This window comes from Saccopteryx leptura, chromosome 8, assembly GCF_036850995.1.
Source record: "Saccopteryx leptura isolate mSacLep1 chromosome 8, mSacLep1_pri_phased_curated, whole genome shotgun sequence".
Classification (NCBI taxonomy): Eukaryota; Metazoa; Chordata; class Mammalia; order Chiroptera; family Emballonuridae; genus Saccopteryx; species Saccopteryx leptura.
Window position 1 is genome coordinate 54,126,160 of NC_089510.1, and position 21,161 is coordinate 54,147,320.

Genomic DNA, 21,161 nt, shown 5'->3' on the forward strand with positions numbered 1-21,161 from the left:
TACTTCCCTACTTTATAAATCACCACTACTGTGGAACCGGTGGGCGGTTAGAAAATGTTACTACTAACAGAGATACAAAAGTGGGCGGTAGGTATAAAAAGGTTGACTGCCCCTGCATTAACTAAACATAATCAGTTTTGAATGTCAGTGAAATTGGAACTGACACAATTATTGACTGGTGCGTAGCTGTTGTTGATTGAGCCCCTTAGAGAAAGATGTGAATCGTCTAGTCCTCTTTCCCGGTAATCCCGCAACCTGAGATTTTATTATTCCTTTTTGGAGAAGAGATTCCTGAAAGTTGACATAATTCAGAAAGTAATAGCCTTTTTGTTTTTGTGGGGTTTTTTTCTGGCTAAATTGAAAGAGGTAGGCTAGAATAGATAGAAGGCAGACTGACCGTAAGTAAATTTAGGAGCTGCTATATTCAGGTTCGGGTTCTTGAGTTTAATTCATGGTGTTCTTGAGACATTGTCTTTTTTCTTCCTTGCCCTTCTAGCCCATCTTGGTGTCTCTGGCTGATTTCCATTGCTTTGTTGTGAGCAGGAAGTAGGCGATGGGTCTTCTTCACTTTTCTTTTTCATAGGTTCCCGGTTCTCCACGGGAGACCGGAGGCAGGAAAGGAGGCAGGCTCACGCAGCGAAACACACTGATTTCTCACACGGCGTTTCTTTAGTCACACTAGATGAAGTTTTTATACTTTTTCCCTTGGAGGTATGCCAGATCTGAGGCTATTCTGAACAAGGCAAGTAATTCCTTTTGCTCTTAAACCTTGATGTCCCCATGTATTCTGAACAGGAGTCTGGCTTGACTTGCTCTTGGTCTCTGGAGGAATTGACCACTGATAAGAGGCACAACATCTAATTTGCTGCCTGATTCAAATCAGATTTCACAAGAACTGGGTTGTGCGTGTGCATGTCCACAGGAGGCCTCATGCCAAGTGTTTGATTTGTGTGTGTGTGTGTGTGTGTGTGTGTGTGTGTGACAGAGACAGAGATAGGGACAGACAGGAAGGGAGAGAAATGAGAAACATCAATTCTTTGTTGTGACATCTTAGTTGTTCACTGATTGCTTTCTCATATGTGCCTTGACCAGGGGGCTACAGTAGACGGAGTGACCCCTTGCTCAAGCCAGTGACCTTGGGCTCAAGCTGGTGAGCTTTGCTCAAACCAGATGAGCCCACGCTCAAGCCAGCGACCTCAGGGTTTCGAACCTGGGTCCTTCCGCATCCCAGTCCGACGCTCTATCCACTGCACTACCGCCTGGTCAGGCTGCTGCTGATTTTCTCTTTTAAATCAAATACTACCATCTCACTTTTTCCTAAGCCCCAGAGAATCTGCTTTGCATTTCTTCAGCTAATTGTGAAGGTCCATGAACGTATTGCCATTTCTTCTGAAGTCCGTGGCTTTGGGCCAGGAAGAAGGCTGCCTTCACTTAGATTCCCTCCCCTTGAAACTCTCTAGCTTTCTCTTCAGCCTTGGCAGCACTGTCACTCATGGGTCAGGCTGCTTATAAAATATTAACAGAGCTTATAGAGCTTCCCTGGCTAGCTGGTCACTGGCTTAATATTAACTTTGGGCCAGGGTAGAGATAAGCCTGTTTGGCTGCTGACCTTGACAGTGGGGAGCCATGATCCAAGCAGAGCGAAGGTGTTTCCCAGGAACATGAAAGAAAAAAGTCCCGTGTGCTGGGTAACATTTGGAATATGGTATCATGTGCAGAGAATGGCCCCTGTTTGCATTAAAAAGGATAGAAGTTGTCACCTGAGAGCATGGTTCAGAGGAGGCGCCCTGGCTGCTGTGTCAGATGTCAGCATCTTCTTTGGCAGAACAGTAGGAAGAGCGAGAGTCTTCCATAGCATCTGTGAAGACTTGCAGGGTTGAGCCCTGTTTCCTTGGAAGATGTGAAGATGTCTCTGAAAATCTGGTCAGAAACTGGCAAGCCAACCGGCTCTACCTCGTGGCTGAGTGTCAGTTGGCTTGGTAGCTGGAGGTATTTTATGAAGGATCACAGGACCCGGAACAATATCTACTAGCTTATAAAATATGGGCACCTATTATGGTATCCCAGCTTTACTTGTTGCTCTGTTGCAGGAGACTCAGACTTCAGAATTTCCTCCACTTTGAAATAATAGGAGAAAAAAGGGGCCCAGCCACTCAGATCATTTGTGGTCCTGCCTACATCACTTCTTTTGGCCACAGTTGGTCTAGGTTCATGGCCACAAGAGGACGTGTGTCCTTGGCCCATGCTACAAGGGAGCCAGGCAGGCGTGCTTCTCAGAGTTCCAAGGACAGAAAGGCCATTTTTAGCTCCAACTGTCACTTACTTTCTGTTCTCTTTTTAATAAAATACAAAAAGAGCCAAAATAATATTTGATAATATCTGAACATCTTTTTAGGTAATACTCCTTCCTGGCTTTTTCCTAGAGCTGCTTTTTTTTCTTTAGAGAAAGAGACAATAAGGGGGAGAAAGAGGGAGGAGCGAGAGTGAGAAGCATCAACTTGTAGTTGTATCACTTTGGTTGTTCATTGATTGCTTCTTGTGTGTGCCTTGACTGGGGGGCTCAAGCAGAGCCAGTGACCCCTTGCTCAAACCAGCAACCTTTGGGTTCAAACCAGCACTTGATCCCACACTCAAACGGGCGAGCCCACGCTCAAGCTGGGGACCTTGGGGTTTTGAACCAGGGACCTCAGCATCCTGGGTCAACACTGTATCCACTGCACCACCACAGGTCGGGCTGGAGCTGCTTCTTAGTGGTCCCATAGCCTTCTTTCCCTTTCCCTCCAGGCCCTAGATGAATGCCCTAGATGAATGGGTGAGTCCACACTCAGTCTCTTACTAGAGCCCAGAGGGGTTTGGCATCAGCTCTGCAGTCCATGTCCCCAGAGGGGAGAATCTGTGTTTCTAGAGGGCTGTGGTGTCTCCCTGTGTTCCCTTAGCCTCACCCAGCCCTTCCTCCTGCCAGGGCACCCTGACCGCTCAGGGCAAGCTGCTACAACAGGACACGTTCTACGTGATCGAGCTGGATGCAGGCATGCAGTCCCGGACCAAGGAGAGGCGCGTGTTCCTCTTCGAGCAAATCGTCATCTTCAGTGAACTGCTCAGGAAGGGATCTCTCACCCCAGGATACATGTTCAAAAGGAGCATCAAGGTGAGGGTCCAGTGGGCAGGCAAGGCGGCGAGGGAGAGCCGGGCTTGGAGGAGCTGCCCCCTAAGTCCCGCGCTGCAGGGGGTGAGGGTGCTGACCATGGAGACCCTTCAGCCTGACACCGGCCAGGGAGGTGGAGCATCTGAGGAAACGTGGCAGCCTGAGTGCAGGGCACCCTGCAGGCTCTCTGGGATCATGCCATTCGCTCACAGACAGATCTAAATATTTAGCTAGGAGATCCTGGGAAGAATTTTAGAAACAGCTCCTGAAATAAAAACTTGGAGGAACTGTGCTATGTTGTTGATTTTTATTAAACCATTTAAATATGGAAAGGATTGACTTGGTGTCTTCCAGATGAATTACTTGGTCTTGGAGGAGAACGTGGACAGTGACCCCTGCAAGTTTGCGCTCATGAACAGGGAAACTTCGGAGAGGGTCATTCTGCAAGCTGCCAATGCTGATATCCAGCAGGCCTGGGTGCAGGACATCAATCAAGTCTTAGAAACACAGCGAGACTTCTTAAACGGTGGGTACTGGGCCTGGCTTCTAGCAAGGCAGTTTTATGGAACTCCACACCTCTGAACTTTGGTTAGGTCTAGGCTCCTGGTGAGTTATGAGTACAGGTCACATTTTTATGGAGTTCAACTTTGTAGTTCAGAAACACTTAGAATTTCTGCGAACCTGAGTGTACTAGTGGAACAGATGGAGCATGATGAAGAAGCCTCATCTTTCAAAGGAAGGTATATTCCCTTATAGCCCACATATGGGCACATGCCTTGTGGCCACCATTACCAGCTGCTAATAATTGGGGCAAAGGTCTTAGACGAACACATCTTCTTTCTCTTAGGGGCCCACTATCAATGACATGAGTCTTCCCATTTGGTGGCTAATCATTGTACTCTCATGGTTCTCTAGTGTCATCTAGACAACTGGGAATTTGACAGATCAGTTTAAATGCCCCTTCTGCTCCCAACGGTGTGAGAGCCTGAATAAGTCCCTTCTTCCAATAAGAGGTGATTACACTAAAAATTTCAGCAATACCTTGGAACTTACTAGAGCAAATGAGTTATAAAGAGAATGGAGCTCTCTCTGCCTGACCAGGCGGTGGCGCAGTGGATAGAGCATCGGACCAGGACACGGAAGACCCAGGTTCGAGACCCCGAGGTCGCCAGCTTGAGCGCGGGCTCATCTGGTTTGAGCAAAGCTCACCAGCTGGACCCAAGGTTGCTGGCTCAAGCAAGGGGTTACTCGGTCTGCTGTAGCCCCACAGTCAAGGCACATATGAGAAAGCAATCAATGAGCAACTAAGATGTCGCAACGAAATACTAATGATTGATGCTTCTCATCTCTCCATTCCTGTCTGTCTGTCCCTATCTATCCCTCTCTCTCTGACTCTTTCTCTGTCTCTTAAAAAGAGAGAGAGAGAGAGACAGAGAGAGAATAGAGCTCTCGGTGGGCCCTGCAGGAGTCCCCTAATGGGATCTGTGAACTGAAATGAAATGGAGTCACTACCTTACTTACATCTCTTTGTTTTTCCGGCTGGGATGTTGTTCACACTGAGCTTGGCGTGGGAAAGGAAGTGCACAGTGTTACACTAGGGGTGATCTGTGCAGTTAATGAGCTCAGAAGTCTCTCTGAGCAGAAATGGAGCTTGAAGTTGAAGGCAAGATGTAACCAGTAACAAAGCAAACCTGGAGACTTAGCAAGCCCATAGGCTGTGTGTACGCAGGTGCGCGTGCGCGCGCGCGCGCGCGCACACACACACACACACACACACACACACACACACACACACACACACACACACACACACTTGTGCCCGCCCTCCACTGTGTCACCTCTTCTTGCCTGGACGACAATGTGCACTCTTTTGAATGGTGCACATAGAGCATTTGTTGGCTGTCCAGCATGGAGCTGAATGCTATGGGGAAGAGTCCAGGTAGCATACTAGTTGAGGACTTTGGCAAGTCAGAACGTTTCTCTGGGCCTCAGTTGACTTATTTTGTAAAAAGGAGAAGCAATGTGCCCCGCCCACATGGGCATGCGCTGTGCTGTACCAGCAGGCCTGGAAACAGGAGAACAAGACGTGCTTCCCTACGGCATCGACTTGACTCTAGATAGAGGGTTAACACATTGTGTGTGTGTGTTTTAAAAACAAAATAAATTATATAGCAGGATGCCATGACTTCAAAATAGAACATGAGACTTCAAAGCAGTTTCACACTTACAGAAAGTATTTTTGGGTCATGCTCCTTCGTTTTCCCAACTGTAGAATAGTTTGAGGAACAGTAAAACTAAATGAAATTATCTCTAGGGTTTTTTCTCATTCTAAAAAGTCTAAAACACCAGCCCAGCTTTGGGGGAAAGTAATGGAAGTTGTATGTAATTTACAGTGTCTGAATGTACAACTTTGGATTAACACTTATGTTGATAAAGTAATGTTATGCAAAAATATGTGCCTATATAAAATGCTTTCTTAAATTTCACTCTATCAGGAATTTCTGATAGACTCTAAGCAGAAATGAGGTTTACAAGTTTGTCAATTCAAGACAAAATAAAAATAAGGTAGAACAATATATTAAAACCAGAAATAATTGAAATAACAAAAATGGCTGTGCTGGGCCCCATGCCAAACATTCCACATGTGAGATCACATTTAATCCTCACATCAACATGGAAAGGTAAATACTCTCATCATATGTTTTTTGAGGTGAGGAAGAAGAGGCTCAGAGAAGCTAAGAAACTTGTCCAAAGTCACAAAAACAAGGACTTGAACCCAGAACAGCACAAGTTAAAATTAGGCTCTTAAACCACAAAACTGCAGTATTGTGCTAGTGGTAGAACATACATTTATATATGAGCTCCCTTGCAAACAGAGCAAGGAAAGAAACGGCATCCGGCATAAGACACTGTATCTATCAGCCGGAAACAAACCCTGTCAGTTGATGCACAGCTTTCCTGGTCCCAAGACCGAAGTTATGCAAATTGAGGCTGGTGGAAGAACACAGGCTCTCTGTGGCTTATTTAAGAATACAGACTATATTCAAACACTTGAGCACCGTGGTTGCATCTAATCAGTTGATATTATCAGTTGCATATAGTGAGTGATAGATATTGCTTCAGGAAGTCAGTTTGACAAGCCCTGTTTCACAGCTCTTTGCTATCTACCTAAAACTTAGAACTGCATTCCCTTGCATAGTCAATGATTCAGACTTTTACATGGTTCCAAAAGACCTTTTTTGAATTTTAGTGGTTTAGGAAGCTATTGCTGGACTAGGTTAGCAATACCTCAGCAGTTAATGCCTACAGAGCACTGTCCAGGGAGGAAGGCTAGGCTCCGGCAGAAGCTGCTCTCTGTTCTGACACTCTCAAGAGACAAGGATGCGATGATGAACCAGGGCTGGGTTTCTCACAGAGACATGTGCAGGCATCTCAGAGCCCATCCTCCCTTCCTGAGACCTTAAGTAGACAGGAAGTGTGACCCATGTTAGTCCCGTTGAGGTACGTTCCGGTTCCGATCACTATAGAAATGTCCTTATCGTTGAAAGTTCTCTGAGCCCCAGCTGTTAGCCCACTTAAGTATTTGTTACAATGAATACAGATAAAACCCAACATCATCAGGCCAGCCTTTGGAGCCATTATTATAGACTTTGACCTGTCTGGTTTTTGCCTGGCCATACCTCTTTAAAATTCAGACCTTGGAACTTTTATCTTAAACTCAGTAAAACGAAGCTCACGTCTTTCCTTTCAAATCAGTCTCCTTGACAGCCATCCTCCCAGTCCCCAAACCTCAGTGACCCTTGGTTCTCGCCTTCTCTTCCCACCGAGGCCGGGTCGGAGTCTGGTCTGCCTCCGGAGCACCTGACACACCGCCCCCCTTCCACATTCCCACTGACTCTGCTCTGGCCGGGTGTCTCGCTTGTTACTCTCCAGTGGCCTCCCAGTCTCTCCTCCCAACGGCTATGAGGATGATGTTCTTCAAGTGTGGCTCTGGCGATAGAACCTGAATTTAAAATGTTCCAAGTTCATTGAATCCCATCCCATTTCATGATCTTCAGAATTAAGTCCAAACTCATTAGCCTGGGCTTTCTAGATCTTTCACGCCATGGCACCTGCAGCCTCCCCTACCTGTCTCATCTCTTCTTCTTCCACAGAGACCCGGGGCCCTGTGCTCCACGTCACCTGACTCCAGCCGGTTCCCCAGACACCCGTCACACACGCTTCCTTCCTGCGGGGTCTGCGTGTCAGAGCGGGCAGCCGGCCCTCTTCTGTGCCTATAGCCACCACCTATACGTGTCCCTCCTTGCACACGTATTGCAGAGCCTCTCTCCTTTTGCACGACTCTTTGCACCTCCTGTATGGCGACTCTTTGGGCTTTATCTTTTCATTATTCAAGTAGGTTCCTTAGTTCTCACAGTAGATTAAAAGTTCCTGAAAAAGAAGGGTAGTGTCTTCCTCACGTACCCCCGCTATGCCTGGCTCAGAGCCTATGCATAAGAAGCCTCCACTCCCGTAGGATTCAAACCTCAGAGTAACCACCCGCTCTTGCCTGCAGCACTACAGTCGCCTATTGAGTATCAGCGGAAGGAAAGGAGTGGGGTGAGGTCCCAGCCTGCCAGGGTGCCCCACGCCAGTCCCAGGCCCTACTCCTCTGTCCCCGTGGGCTCTGAGAAGCCGCCAAAGGGCTCCAGCTATAACCCGCCTCTGCCGCCCCTGAAGATATCTACCTCCAATGGCAGTCCAGGGTTTGACTACCACCAGCCTGGGGACAAGTTTGAGGCCAGCAAGGTAAGTGACAGCCCATTATTCCTATCCTTAACACTCTGAGACGGCCTCAGGGCTCACTTTGGGAAGTAGGTCTTCATGTTGATGGTTTTGGCAGGAACACCCACTGGATACAGACTAGTCTCAATTTTTTTTCTCTCTCTTCCCTGTAATCTGAGTGTGTTAGACCAGTTCCCTTTGGCTCAGACATTCATTGTTCAAGGGATATTGTCATCTGCAGAAACTCTGTACAGATATAAGGTATTATTGTAGTAGCAGTTATGGAAACAGGTGATTTATATCAAATAGAGTAGTTCATCTAAAAGTCACAGTGCTGGTGTTTGACATTTTAAAGAGATTGCCTTCTGATGAGCTGCCCGAGGGAGCTCACACGTGGCGAGGAGAAGTCACTTGTGTGTGTGCATGTGTGTGTGCGGGCACGCGTGTGTGTGTGTGAGAGAGAATGGGGCAGCCCGCCTTAGATTAAACAATTATCGTTGATAATCCATCATTCAAACATCACCTTGAGGATAGCCACAGACTTAACTGCAGACCTAGTCCGCACAGTTTTGATTCTACTAGGTAGTAGGAACAAGAGAACAAACTGGGAGAAGTGCTTAATTAGAAATTAGGTCATCTGGTTTCCGTTCTGAATTCTGCAACTCATTTGCTCTAGGACCTCAGCAAGTTACCTCATCAAATTAGGCCTCAGTTTCCTCTAGAACTCAGTGGATTTGTGAATAGGAACATCTACATTTTGACCTACATGTTCTGATTTTATACTTTTATCTTTTTTATCCAAATTATTAGATAATACTGATTTTTTAAAATTAAAAATGTCCAAGTTCAGTTCTGTAGCAGAATAACCATACCGACCTTTTTCATCATATCGCCTGAAAATGATTTTCCACCTTCAAAAGTCCCTGCTCTTTCTTGTGCATAAGTTGAAGTTGCGTGGGCATTTTGCAAACTCTTTGAAGACTTCCCGGCTCACACATGCTCTGTGAGGCAGCCAGGCCTCCCTGGGAGGTAGGGGTCTGTCTGGAAGCAGCTCCCCTGGTGTCACGCCCTGTGAGAAGGCCATGGAGGCAGGGCCTCTGTGTAAATGAGAACAGGGGAGCCTGGAGTAGGTCTGTTCCCACAGGAGGTGGGTCAGGCTAGGTCTCGACTTGGTCTTTGAATTGGACAAAGCAAATGTCTCATTGTTACTCTTGTCTCAGGGAGGTTCAGAATGTACATACAGTCTGACCAATGCTTTTTCAAAAGGAAGAAAAATTGTAGCAAAGGATCTGTGTTCTTTTCCACTGGGGGTTATGAGCCCTACTTGACCTTTGCCCTGACCTCACTTTGCCCAGGTGCTCATGTATCCCTGTGTCAGTACCACGCTTTTCCTTCCATTAATCAGAGGCAGGAAGGTTGTGTGCCAGGGAGGGGCTTCCAGGTGGAAGGTCTGTTTGCGCCTTTACTAAAGGCAGGAGGCATCTCTATCTAGTCCCCTGTGGTTACATAGTGTATGAAACAAGAGCGTATTTATGAATATAATGCCACTACTCAGCAGAATCTTCTGCTGCTGTCTGCCCTGCTAGGGGGAGGTTTGGCTTGTAACCACACAGTAGGGTGCAGAGCAGGCCCCTGTGAACCAGCCTTCTTGTATCTGGGTCCCTCTCGCCCTGTCTCCCAGCAGAGTGACCTGGGAGGCTGCAACGGGACCTCCTCCATGAGCGTGATCAAAGATTACTATGCACTGAAGGAGAACGAAATCTGTGTGAGCCAAGGTGAGGTGGTCCAGGTCCTCGCCGTCAACCAGCAGAACATGTGCCTGGTGTACCAGCCCGCCAGCGACCACACGCCTGCGGCCGAGGGCTGGGTCCCGGGCGGCGTCCTGGCGCCCCTCACCAAAGCCGCGGCGGCGGCCGAAAATAGTGACGGGAGCATCAAGTAAGTGCCTCGTTGGCTTCCCCGGGAGAGGAGTATGTGGATTAAAAAAAAAAAAAATTCCAAAACAAAGAACACAAAAATGCAAACACACGGTAGGGAATGGCTGCTGCTTAATCTCGACAGTGCACCGGAACCAGTGTCTGAGCGGGAACCGCGGCAGCAGGGGCCTCCGGGCCGGATCGTTCTGACTCTGTGTTTTTGTTGCTAGTGGTGGCGGTGGGTTTTCTTTCCTTTTTGTTTATAATTTTTTGTTTATTTCCCCCCTTCTCTGTCCCCTCTCCTTAAGAAAAGAACCCTCCTGAGACCCTAGGTGACAAAAGCAATGCTTCCTTGGCTCCACTTGGCCCACCACAGGATCACTGGACTGGACTTCTATTTATATTGTATTAAGTTACTGATATATATATATATTTTTTGATTGACACCAAAAACTTACCTTAGCACAAATGCCAGACCTGTGCAGGTCAGAGGCCCGCTGCTTCTCCCAGGAGAGAGGGAACTTTTTGGTTGTCCGTGGCAATTCTTCTGTACAGATTGTACCTTTTTTTTTTTTTTTTAATTTCCCCTCCCCTGTTCCTTTAATATATGTTCATGGTAAATTGTAAGATATTTCTTTTCCTTATTTCGGTTGCAAAGACCCTTCGGAACACATTCCTGTATAAAGTATTTTGCACTATTTAAGGAAACCCGTATGGATGGAGTCAGGCTGTGCAATACAACGGAGAGTCACAATGTTCATCATTGCACCTGTAATGTAACTAATAATTTTAAATGTACTATTTTAAATATGTAAAATAAATTTTCACCATGAGCATGTTTTAATGAGGTTAAAGACTAGTTGACCCTTTTTCCCCATTTCACTATTCTGGAACTTATACATGTGCAAATGATTTTTTTTTCCTTTCCTTTTCTTTTCTGTACTTTAAGAGTCGGCTGAATGCATTGGCAGTCTTTCCCTACACGAACCGTTGCTCAAGCTCCAGCCCAGCCTTCCCCTCTAAGTAACCCCTGTTGGTTTTCTCTGACCTCTGAGATGAGGAAGGATCCTGATTGGGTGCTACCCAGCTGGGTGACCTTGAGGTGCTGATGTAAACTAATGACTAGAGGAGAGGGGAGTGTTTGGCTTACAACCCCCCCCCACACACACACACACACACACACTGCTCTCCATGCTGCGTGGTCAGCAGTGTCAGAGGTGGAAGGAGCTCCTCCCGTAAGATACCTGAGCAGAGTCACCAACAGGCTGTGCTGCTTTAACCCTTCCTGGAGCTCAGGAGATAGCGGTTACTGACCTGTCCTTTCCCTCTAGATAACCACAGGCACAACTGGAAATCAGTAGTGCTCCCTAAGGCACAGATAGGCCCAATTCATTTTATTCTAAAGACACTTGGTTTTGGCATCCTTTAAGAAGCCTTGGGAATAAAGGCCCTCAAGGCATTGAAGTTCTTGTTCATCAATGGCCTTACAAAACTATCTCACAGTGATTTGTGATCTAGGGACTGAGCACCTCGTCCTACTTACCTTTGGGTCTTTTGGCCACTTTTTCACACCCTTTTTTGAAAAGAGGGTAGGAGGGATGCCAGGCTGAGCAAGAGAGGTCAGATTCGATACAAATTGGTCATTTTGGTTCCTTGTCAGCTGCTCTTGCTGAAGCATTGGTGGGGGTGGAGCAGAGTGACGACTAACAGTAGTGGTCGTTTATCAGTGAAGGACACTCGCCGTACCCTCCCCAGGGCCTGCTGTGACCACAGAGGTCAGAGCTAGTGGGATGCCTACTGGGATCAATGTCACCTACACCCTGTTTCCACATCAGTCCCTGGGCTTCTGGCCAAGAGATGGGAGCTCCCCAAACCATGATGATGAGTCCTTCTGGGAAGAAGACTATGAAACAGAGCCTGTCCTGCCCCTTGCGCTACTCTGAGTCTTCCTTCTGAACATTGTAACATTTCTAGTTTCTCACCAAGCACAGGAATGACCCAGAGGGCTGTAATAAACATGGGGATGCACCCCCTCGCTCACACACGCACACACTGTGCTGTCTGCCCCGGGGAGTCTTTGGCAAGGACCTGCTTGACTCAATATTCTCAGAAAGAGTTAGAGACATGGATTTTTTTGGGTAAAGATATAAGATGAAAGTCTTAAGTTAACAGAGTGATATCATCTAAAGTTAGCTTCTGTGACTGGTTCTTACTCAGATAGAACAAGTGGAGCGAGAAACTCTTCTGCAGAGGGTCCCAGACAACCTGGCTATTTAGGAGCTACAGCTACAAGAGCAGGTCTGGCCAAGAGAGTCCCCCCCCTTTCTTTTGAGAGAGAAAAATGGGAAGGGAGAGGGATGTGATGCATTAGCTTGTAGTTGTAGCACTTTAGTTATTTATTGATTGCTTCTCTTATGTGCCTTGAGACTGGGGGCTCCAGCAAAGCCAGTGACCCCTTGCTCAAGCCAGTGACCTTGGGCTTCAGGCCAGTGACCATGGGATCATGTCGATGATCCATCCCATGCTCAAGCCAGTGGCCCCATGCTTAAGCTGGTAAGTCCACACTCAAGCTGGCGATCTCGGGATTTCAAACCTGAATCATCAAGCATCACAGGTCAACACTCTGTCTACTGCAGCACCAGTGGTCAGGCAAGAGAGTCTTACCTTTTAAATGAGCCCACTTTCCCAGAAAATTCGAGAACGTTACTTCAATTGTTCTTGTCACTCAGAAGGTTGATTTTTGACCTTGTGTGTTAGTGATAAATATTTTGGGACACCTTCCTCAGAACATCCTCAAATTCCTAACAGATGTGAAATTTTGTGAAGGGGCTGCTATATGTTTTTGGAGTAACCTCCCTCCTCTTAAATCTCATATGCCTCTCTCTCCCTTAACGGAGGCTCTTTTCATTGAGCTCTGGTCTGCACAGGCCTAAACTAGACAAGCGGACACTGGGGGAAGCCAGCCTCACTTACTTCTGACAATAGGAGAGCTTCATCCAAACTCTGTGACCACACCTGAAATTGATGATGCCTGTCCAGGGTCACTGGTGCTGTGTGTAACTTGGCTTTCGGTGTCTTTGTCTTTTGAGTTCTAACATATTAAGAGCTCTGCTCTGAGCTTCTCTTTACAGGTCTGTAAAGAAGTAGTTCCCAAGCATCTTGTGAGAAGAAAGTAGTTAGGACAGTGTGACAAGGCATTGCCAACCCTTACCTCCCTGAGAGCACATATTGGTTCTTCTCCCAACGGGAAAACTCTAGGATTCTTAATGGTTGACAGAACCCTATGGTAACACTGAGTGATATAGAGAACACAGGCCAAAAAAAACCCTTTTCTAAACTATCTGGGTAATTGAGTGGTACTCAACTGTTCATTAAGTCAAATGCCCCAGGAAATCCTCTCTGTGCTAGAGTGTTTGGGAGTGGTCACAGCCCAAACACAAATGATGAGATGGAAACCCAAAAGCATCCTTCTAGGTCTCTGTGTCTGGTCCTGGGAAAGTGCCAACAGCTTGTGCACTACAGAATATACTTCTATCTTTCCTGTTATCCCCTCCCCCACCCGTTCTTCCCCTCTCTGCCATACCCTTCAGGAAGGGAATTCCCGTCCTATAAGACCTCACCCATGTTTTATAAAAATTGCCCTCAGTGGAGTTTAATAACCCAGTTCTGACATTTTCCTTAAATGCTACAGTCAATCTTGCACATCTATCAGGAGAGGTCAGAGTTCATCCTCACTCACTTCCCGTTGGAGGTGAGGTCAGCTGCCCACCACCACAGAAGCTGGCTTGCAGGTTTGGGGCCTCTGAAGCTGGGGCATGACTGGAGCCCCTCACCCACTGACTCACCCATGGGTGGCAAGCCCGCCCACCGCCTCACTCTGCCCTGACCTGCCATTTTGATTGGTGCATTTTTTGGTACAACAGGAAGTCATGTTCATGGCATACTCTTCGCATGAGAAAGCGGGCGGAAGTGGAGAACACGGGTAAAAATGAAGCCACAGGGCCTCGTAAACCCAAGGATATTCTGGGCAACAAAGTCTCTGTTAAAGTGAGTAAGGTGTTTGGGAGCGTGTCCCACCTCTCATCTGTCCTCCCCTGCAGCATCCTCACGAGGCAGTCTGGGTGGATGGGGATTGTTTTTCCCAGTGTGGGAACCAGAGGGGAGGTAGTTTAACAGGATTTTGCATGCAAGATCAATTTATTTTTTATTTTTTATTTCTCCTGGCAACTTCGATTCAAATAAGTAAGTATCTCTTTTTTTTATTTTATTTTATGATTTTATACTGTGCAGATGTTTTATAGCAAAATTATCTGCAGCATTATTCTTTTAGAAATGCAAGGTGCTTGACTCATACTAAAATTCTCAAAGTCGCCCATTCGATATCCCAGATTTGAAAGTACACGCAGGGTAAAGAGATTAGGGGTGCTTTCCAAACCCTCAGCCCTGGGAAGTCTGAGGTCTGGAATTTCAGGGCCGCTCTGTCCGTGGTCAAGTTTCGTTTCTTTTCCCCAGAATTCAGATATCACTGTCAGGCCTGTGCGTGGCAGGGAGGGGTGGCACATTGGGGAAGCCCAAGTCACTGCTTTGTAATAACCCTCCTAATACTCAGAACTCACTGATTCTAAGTTTTGGCTGACCCTTGTATCCTGAAACAAGGTGATCTGTTTCCTTTACACTGTGCCCTCCAAAAAGGGCTGACTCTGGAAAAATAGAAATTAGACCACTGGTGTTTAATTGTGCTATAATGTGTGATTATCCTCCTGGCACGTTTTCCCCTTCCTGAGCAAAATAAGAACAACTGAAACCCATTCTAATGGTCTTCTTGGGGAAAAGAAATTGTATCCTCTCCCTCGCCCTCTGGGAAGGCCCGCCTCACAGAAGACCACAGTTTAGACCAGTAACACTCATGCTTCATTTGGTTGCTTCCATTGCCGTTTCCTGTGGGATGAGCGGCTGTGCGTGACCCCAGCCTCCACTCCTGAAAAGAGCATGCTGACACCCTTGGTGGCTCACACCCCTCCTGGGTTTTTCTCTGCCCAGTTCCCATTGCCCATGCTTCTCTAAAGTTCTCCTCTCTCTCTAGCAAAAGCTGCCTGTGTTCTAACTGTGTTCTCTTTCTTCCCCCTTCCTCATGCTGCCCATCAAGGAGACGAACAGTTCCGAGGAGTCAGAGTGTGATGATCTTGACCCTAATACTAGCATGGAGGTAGAAGCAGCTATTCTTGTCCTGTTTCCTACAATGATTGTCTTCTGTACTGTGTTCTGTGACAGTGGCCTTGCTAAAGTGACAAGCCAGTCTAGGACAAACTGTTATGTCAGGGCATCTCTGGGTGTTCCGTCCCAGCTTAAGAAACAAAGACGCAAACAAGCTTAATTCAGCCTGATGTTGCTAGAAAACTCTACTGAGATATCTTTTTTAAAGCACACACTTCTATTTCTCTTAAATGCTTGCTTGGTGTTTTCTTCTTTGGTGGGTTTGGCTTTCTGTAGAAAATATCCAACCTCATTATTGGAAACTTAGAACACATTTTTTTCCCCCCCATAGAAAACAGCATTATAAAAGAGTGGTTGGTTTCCAGCTAAAAGACAAGAACCCATTAGTTTTAGTTTTTCCCACTTTGGTTTCTCCCTCCTCTCTTTTTCTGCTTTTTCTCTTCCCTTTATCCCCTTTATCTGTTCTTCCAATGAAACCTATTCCTCCCTCAAGACTCCCGCAAAATCATGTTCAAACTATGGTTTAGTGGGGGCCTGGCACCTGGTCACTGTGGTAGCAGATGACATGTAATTGCACTAACTCCAGACCCCGCCTTTGCCCAACCCCGAGGGCTCCTGGGCCGTGGCTGTGCCCACCTTGCAGGAAAAGAAGCCTCCCCTACCCAGAGTCTTAGCAGAGACCTCTCTAGAGACAGACTGAAGCACTGCCTGGGGACATGTCTTACACTCTGAGGTGACGAGGATGTGGGAGTGGGACCAGCCCTTCCACCAACAAGAACATTGAATTGACTTCCATCTCCTCCTGTGCTAGAAACTGGGGTTATAGAAGCAGGACCCTCCCCTGACTGACCAGTGAATGACAGCCATTGTCAGTTCACAAACCCTAGAGAATCTGAGCAAACTTGGAGCTGGGATTCCCTGCCATTTTGTCTTTCAGAGTTTATTGAAATGCTTTTCTCCAAATCTGTGCCTCCTGCTCCAATAATGGATAAAGTTTAGAGGCTTCCTCTAAGTACAAAGTAGAGAATTAAAAAAAAAAAAAAAAAGGAAATCTTTTCCCTTTTATAGACCTAAGCTTTTCACTTAACTAGATGGATTTTTATTATTTTTACTCTAATTTGACCTAATCCCAAAGAAATCCACCACCACATTATGACTACCACCACAAACCCAAGAAAAGACCGTGCTGCCCCAGACGCGGTAAGTCAGCTGTGGAAGGTGCCAATTGAGTTGCATCGGGCCAGGGACGAGTGGTTGGAAGTGGGAGTTCCGCCAGGATACAATAGTCCCCTGTGGATGTGGGTATGGCCGCAGAGCTAAATCCGGCTGGTGTGGGCCAGTGCAGTGCTCCGCTGTGGGAAGAAGTGAACGCTGCGTTCATAGCCTAAATGTATCTCAGAGAAAAGGAAGTGGGGGCAGTTTCTGGCTCTGCTCTCCTTGCATTTCGTAGGATAGGCTCCAGCTCCCGTGGGGGCCATACCTGTCAGCTGGTAGGTACCTGGTGGCCCCTGTATCTCCAGCCTAAGTGTTGCTGGCCTGTATCAAGATGTCATCTGCAAGCAGAGGGAGGGGGGAAGCCAGGTGTCTGTGGTCCAGAAGGCCGCTTGGGATCTTTTCAGCTCTAGGGGCTTGGGGGTCAGTAGAACCTCACTGCAATGTCCACTGCAGAAGGAAATGGCCCAAGGTGCATCTGAAGAAAGCTGTACTTTAAAGACCTCATTTGAGAAACAGAACGGAGGGCCACCTCTTGAAGGCCTTTCTCACTGCTAAAGTGATAGCTTTGGACATCATTACCCGGCTCAGGCTGGTCCCCAACCTCGCCCTTGTCTTCTGAACCTGATTCTTGTCATAGGTATTGTCCCTTGGGGAGACGTGTCCCTGTGCTCTGCTGAGCTGTACCCGCAGCTCTGGTGGCCAGTGCTGGGAGCCCGTGCCCAGAACCCTGGCTGACACCCTGGCCCTGTGCACCACTCCGTGCCAGGTCTGCGACGGTTGAGCCCTGCCCTCCCGATCGCCCGGCTTGAGGCCAGCACGTCGCGTCCACTCCTAGCTGTGCATAGGCTGGTATCCAGCCTCCACGTGTCTACACTATCCAAGCATTTTTTACTTCTTCTCAATCGGTGGATTGAAGGGTCCTCCCTCTAAGGAGCCATTTCCTGGGACCCTTGCTTGCATACCTACTGCTGGCTGCCCCCAGAGCTGGCATGCATGTCACCATACAGATAGATATAGATATGGATGTGTATATATATATGCACATCTTTGAAAGTTAAGAGAAAAATAGTCACCTCGAACCCTAGGAATCTGATTTACAAAGCTTTTCAAGAACACCTGGCTATCCAGAGGAGGCGGTTCTGCACTGCATCCCTTTCCCGTGTGGAGACACGCCTGTGAAGGTGCTCCCGGACAGCCGCACCGCTAGCTGCTGCAAGATTGGCTCCCGGTCCATGGGACCCCCTCACGGTCTCTCACCCCTCTCCTTCCTGCCAATTCGTGACAACACCTCCGAGAACTGCTCTAAAAGTGACGTGGATCCGGCCCTGGTTCAGCTCACTTCTTCACCTTGCGCTGATTACACTTGAGAATAGGCTTAGAGGAGGGTGTTAGAGCTGAGAGAAATTTTTCTCTGTGGAAAAAACCTCAAATCAGGCGAAAAATCAAACACTAGGCTGTCTTGGCACAAGTTAATTCAGTTTTCCATTATAGCTCAGACTACTGATTGCCTTTTATTGAAAAGGAGCGTGGACGCGATGGGCTGGGCACCCCCTCCCCATGGGACAGCTCAGCCCCGCCCCTGCCCGCGCTCTGCGGGTGCCCGGCTGCAGCCAGGCTGTGGGCTTGCGGCTCCGCAACTGCCCTGTGAGCTGGCGCCCATCCCTGGGAAGTCTGAGCTGTACTGGATTTCTCGGAGGACCTGGGCTGGGCGGGCTCTCAGACGCATGCCCCCTCTGCAGGTTGTCTGACGACTGTGTGGATGCCCGGGTTTTGCTCCTGCCCTCCAACCCCACCCCCCCAGCACTGCCACTGGCCTGCATCGTACACTGCAGTGGGGAGGCCGCCCCAGCCGCCCAGTGTTTGTCTTCGGGCACAAGGATTCTTAGCCCAGCTTTTAGGTGAAGCCCAATTAATTAAATGTGTCTTAATTTTTTTTTTTAATCCCCAATACCGCTCTTAGCAAAGAAGGCAAATCAGCCAGAGTAAGCAGTTGTCAGGATTCCAGAAAGACTGCCCCTCTGCCCCAGCCACTTAACTTGGGGCTTGACTGAATGCAGACATCCCCTGTGGTCACAATGCCAGCCGGGAGGTAGTTCGCTCAGGGGGTCACTTCCTGCAGTAAGAACAGGGTGGAGATCTTCTGGGAGAGGGTCCTGAGAAATGAGGGAGAGGAAACACTTAGAAAGGTAAAGCTAATTGAGGAGGAAAATTCTACTTAGGGCAGACTTTCAGAGTCGGCGAAAACTTGGAAACCTTTAGTCGGCCCCATCTCCTTCATGGACTTAAAATTGCGGTAAAATATACATAACATAAAATTAACCATCCTTGCCATTTTAAGTAGTAGTAAATCCCTCGTGTGTTGCTGCTACCACTTCTATCTCGAGACTTTCTCATCATCCTGAACTAGCACTGCACACACTGTGTTCCCCACCCCAGCCCCTTGGAAGACTATGAGCAGAAGAACAGAGGCAGAGGAAGTGGTAGCTGTTGGGAAGCCAGACAGCGCCCGGAAGGCAGTATCTGGCTGTCCCTGGCCAATGTCCCCCACCCACCCCACCCTGCTCCTCTGTGCAGCACACTAACTGTTTTAATCGAAAACACAGGTTTGGGCAGATGACAAGACCTGCCTTCTAGTGCCAGTTTTTCTGTGTGCACTTGTTATTCAGTGGCCCGGCTCAACAAAGAGGAGTGTCACTTCTGCCCATCCCAGCTTTCCACGGCTGCAGCACTATTTAAATAAAAATCACACGGAGGCGGTATTGCATGGCAAGAACACTGGAGCGGGATTCAGAAAACCTGGACTCCAGCCCGGACACTGTCAGTGTGAGATCTCAGGCCAGTTAGCCTGTCTGAGCCCCGGGGGTTTCTCTGTGGGTGGTCACCCAGCACCCAGGGTCCCGTGCTTCTGTCAGTGATATGGAGCCCTTTGAGCACCCCTGCAGATCTAAGATGTGATACCAAAGGACTTTGAGACCCTTGGCTCTTCTGAACTGATTCCGAAAACAGCACCCCAAAAGAAGAATAAACAAGATGCTGTGCCTTGCTCCCCAGACTTGCTCTGCAGGGTGTGGCCAGCATGGCCTCCTGAGACCTGGCAGGATCGTCCACTCCCTACTCTGGGGAGGGCTGGAGTGGCCAGAGCTGACCCTTCTCTCCTTCCCCAGCTCCAGCTGCCTCGTTCAAAGAGCTGGCCTGTTGCTCCCACCTCCACTGCTTTGGCTCTTTGTCCCAGATCCAGAGCTTCAAAATAACCTGGCCAGACAGAGGGAAGGAAACTTGTGCGCCCCTAGTCAAGTGACTGACCTCCTGGCATGGCCAGTGTGTTTCCACCAATGCCTGTTTCTGCATTTTATAAAACTATTTCTTTTTTTTTATGAAAAGAACTCTTTGGAGAAAAGAGCGAAGCATCACATTCTTCTCATTTTATTTGTACAAAATATTTTCTTTGTAATCTATCTGATGGGTTTGGCCTGGAGACTTGCTCTCTTTGCCTGGCTTTGTTCTGGTTCCACATGGAGATCGATTTCTCTTCTGCCACCAAAAGGGGCACTTAGCTCGCAGTAGCCGGCGTTTCTCCTGGAGATCTTCACTGCATAGCCACCTCTATTGTGCTTTCTGTTCCTTCCAACCACCCAGTGAGGATGGGGTTTTCTTACCCGCCAGAGGTCATGGTTATTCAACCAATAACAGGAGCAGGTCTTGGTGGCAGTGCTTAGACGGCCGCACCTGGCGAGGGATACAGGAGGCAGAATGTCACTGAGGCTCAGGTCCTTTCTTAAAAGGTCAGGTTCAAGCCCTCCCTTGTGCATCTGCCTGTTGGGGGAGAATTTCTTCCTTGACAACTTCTTAAGTCTTTTGATGGTTGGAGTAATTGCTTCTCCTCACCCACACCCTTTCCTGGTGACTCAGGGGTCCATTCATAGAAGCCAAGAAAGGAAGTCCAATCGCATGACTCGCAACATCAAAATTACCTTCTCAGGCCAAGACAGCCAGTCCATACACCCTCAGTCATGTGTGTCCTGTGGCTCCCTCCCCCTAGAATGGAGGCCAAACCCACTTATGTTGTGTACTGATGATATTATGAAGTGCCATTGACCAGGCAAATTACTCTCAGAATCAGCTATCAGAGAAGCAAAGGACACCCTCTGCCTCCCTCGTCACCCCACACACTCCGTGCTGTCAAGATTCACCTGCAGGCTCACTCCATGTGATGTCCCAGTCAATTCAGTTTATCAAGATTTTATAACACAAAGCATTACAGTACTGCAGTGAGTATATGGAGGGTCAAGAAAGGGGCAACGGGCCCTGGCCGGTTGGCTCAGCGGTAGAGCTTCAGCCCGGCATGTGGAAGTCCTGGGTTTGATTCCGGCCAGGGCACACAGGAGAAGCTCCCTTCTGTTTCTCCACCCCTCCCCCCTCCTTTCTGTCTATCTCTTCTCCTTCCACAGCCAAGGCTCCATGGGAGCAAAGTTGGCCCAGGCACTGAGGATGGCTCCATGGCCTCTGCCTCATGCGTTAGAATGGCTCCAGTTGCAGTGGAGCAACATCCCAGATTGGCAGAGCATGCCAGGTGGATCCCAGTCAGGCACATACGGGAGTCTGTCTGCTGTCCACCCCTGCGCTTCTCACTTCAGAAAAATACAAAAAATAAATAAAGGGGCATCAGGCATGGCATTCCTATTTGGAGACAGAGCCCCTTAGTCAGCCTGGCGCCCTCCCATGTCCTCAGAGCCCAATTTGACCTATCGTGGATCTTCAGACTCTGGAAGTTTGTTTCACTCAGTAAAAAAGTTTTGGGGACAGGAATGAGAACTCAAAACATTCATCCATAAAGATTGTGTCCAAAGTCAAGATCTTGGTTTCCAGGTTGGCACTGTGATTTATAGAAGGAAAGTTAGAGCACCGCC

At 48.1% G+C, this 21,161-nt stretch overlaps 1 protein-coding gene across 14 annotated transcripts in view; it reads left to right on the forward strand.

Annotated features, from left to right (window-relative positions):
* Positions 1–21,161, forward strand: part of LOC136379841 (kalirin-like) — a 231,801-nt gene that overhangs the window by 175,649 nt on the left and 34,991 nt on the right. For 6 of the 14 annotated variants that reach the window (XM_066347443.1, XM_066347445.1, XM_066347447.1 and 3 more), the window contains 6 exons: positions 2,963–3,148; positions 3,500–3,671; positions 7,701–7,933; positions 9,591–9,847; positions 13,749–13,872; positions 14,972–15,031. In XM_066347443.1, the coding sequence (XP_066203540.1) occupies positions 2,963–3,148; positions 3,500–3,671; positions 7,701–7,933; positions 9,591–9,847; positions 13,749–13,872; positions 14,972–15,031 (1,032 nt within the window). Of the gene's footprint in view, positions 1–2,962; positions 3,149–3,499; positions 3,672–7,700; positions 7,934–9,590; positions 10,673–13,748; positions 13,873–14,971; positions 15,032–21,161 lie in introns of those variants that run through there. The other 8 variants (XM_066347452.1, XM_066347454.1, XM_066347456.1 and 5 more) reach the window with 4 other exon arrangements.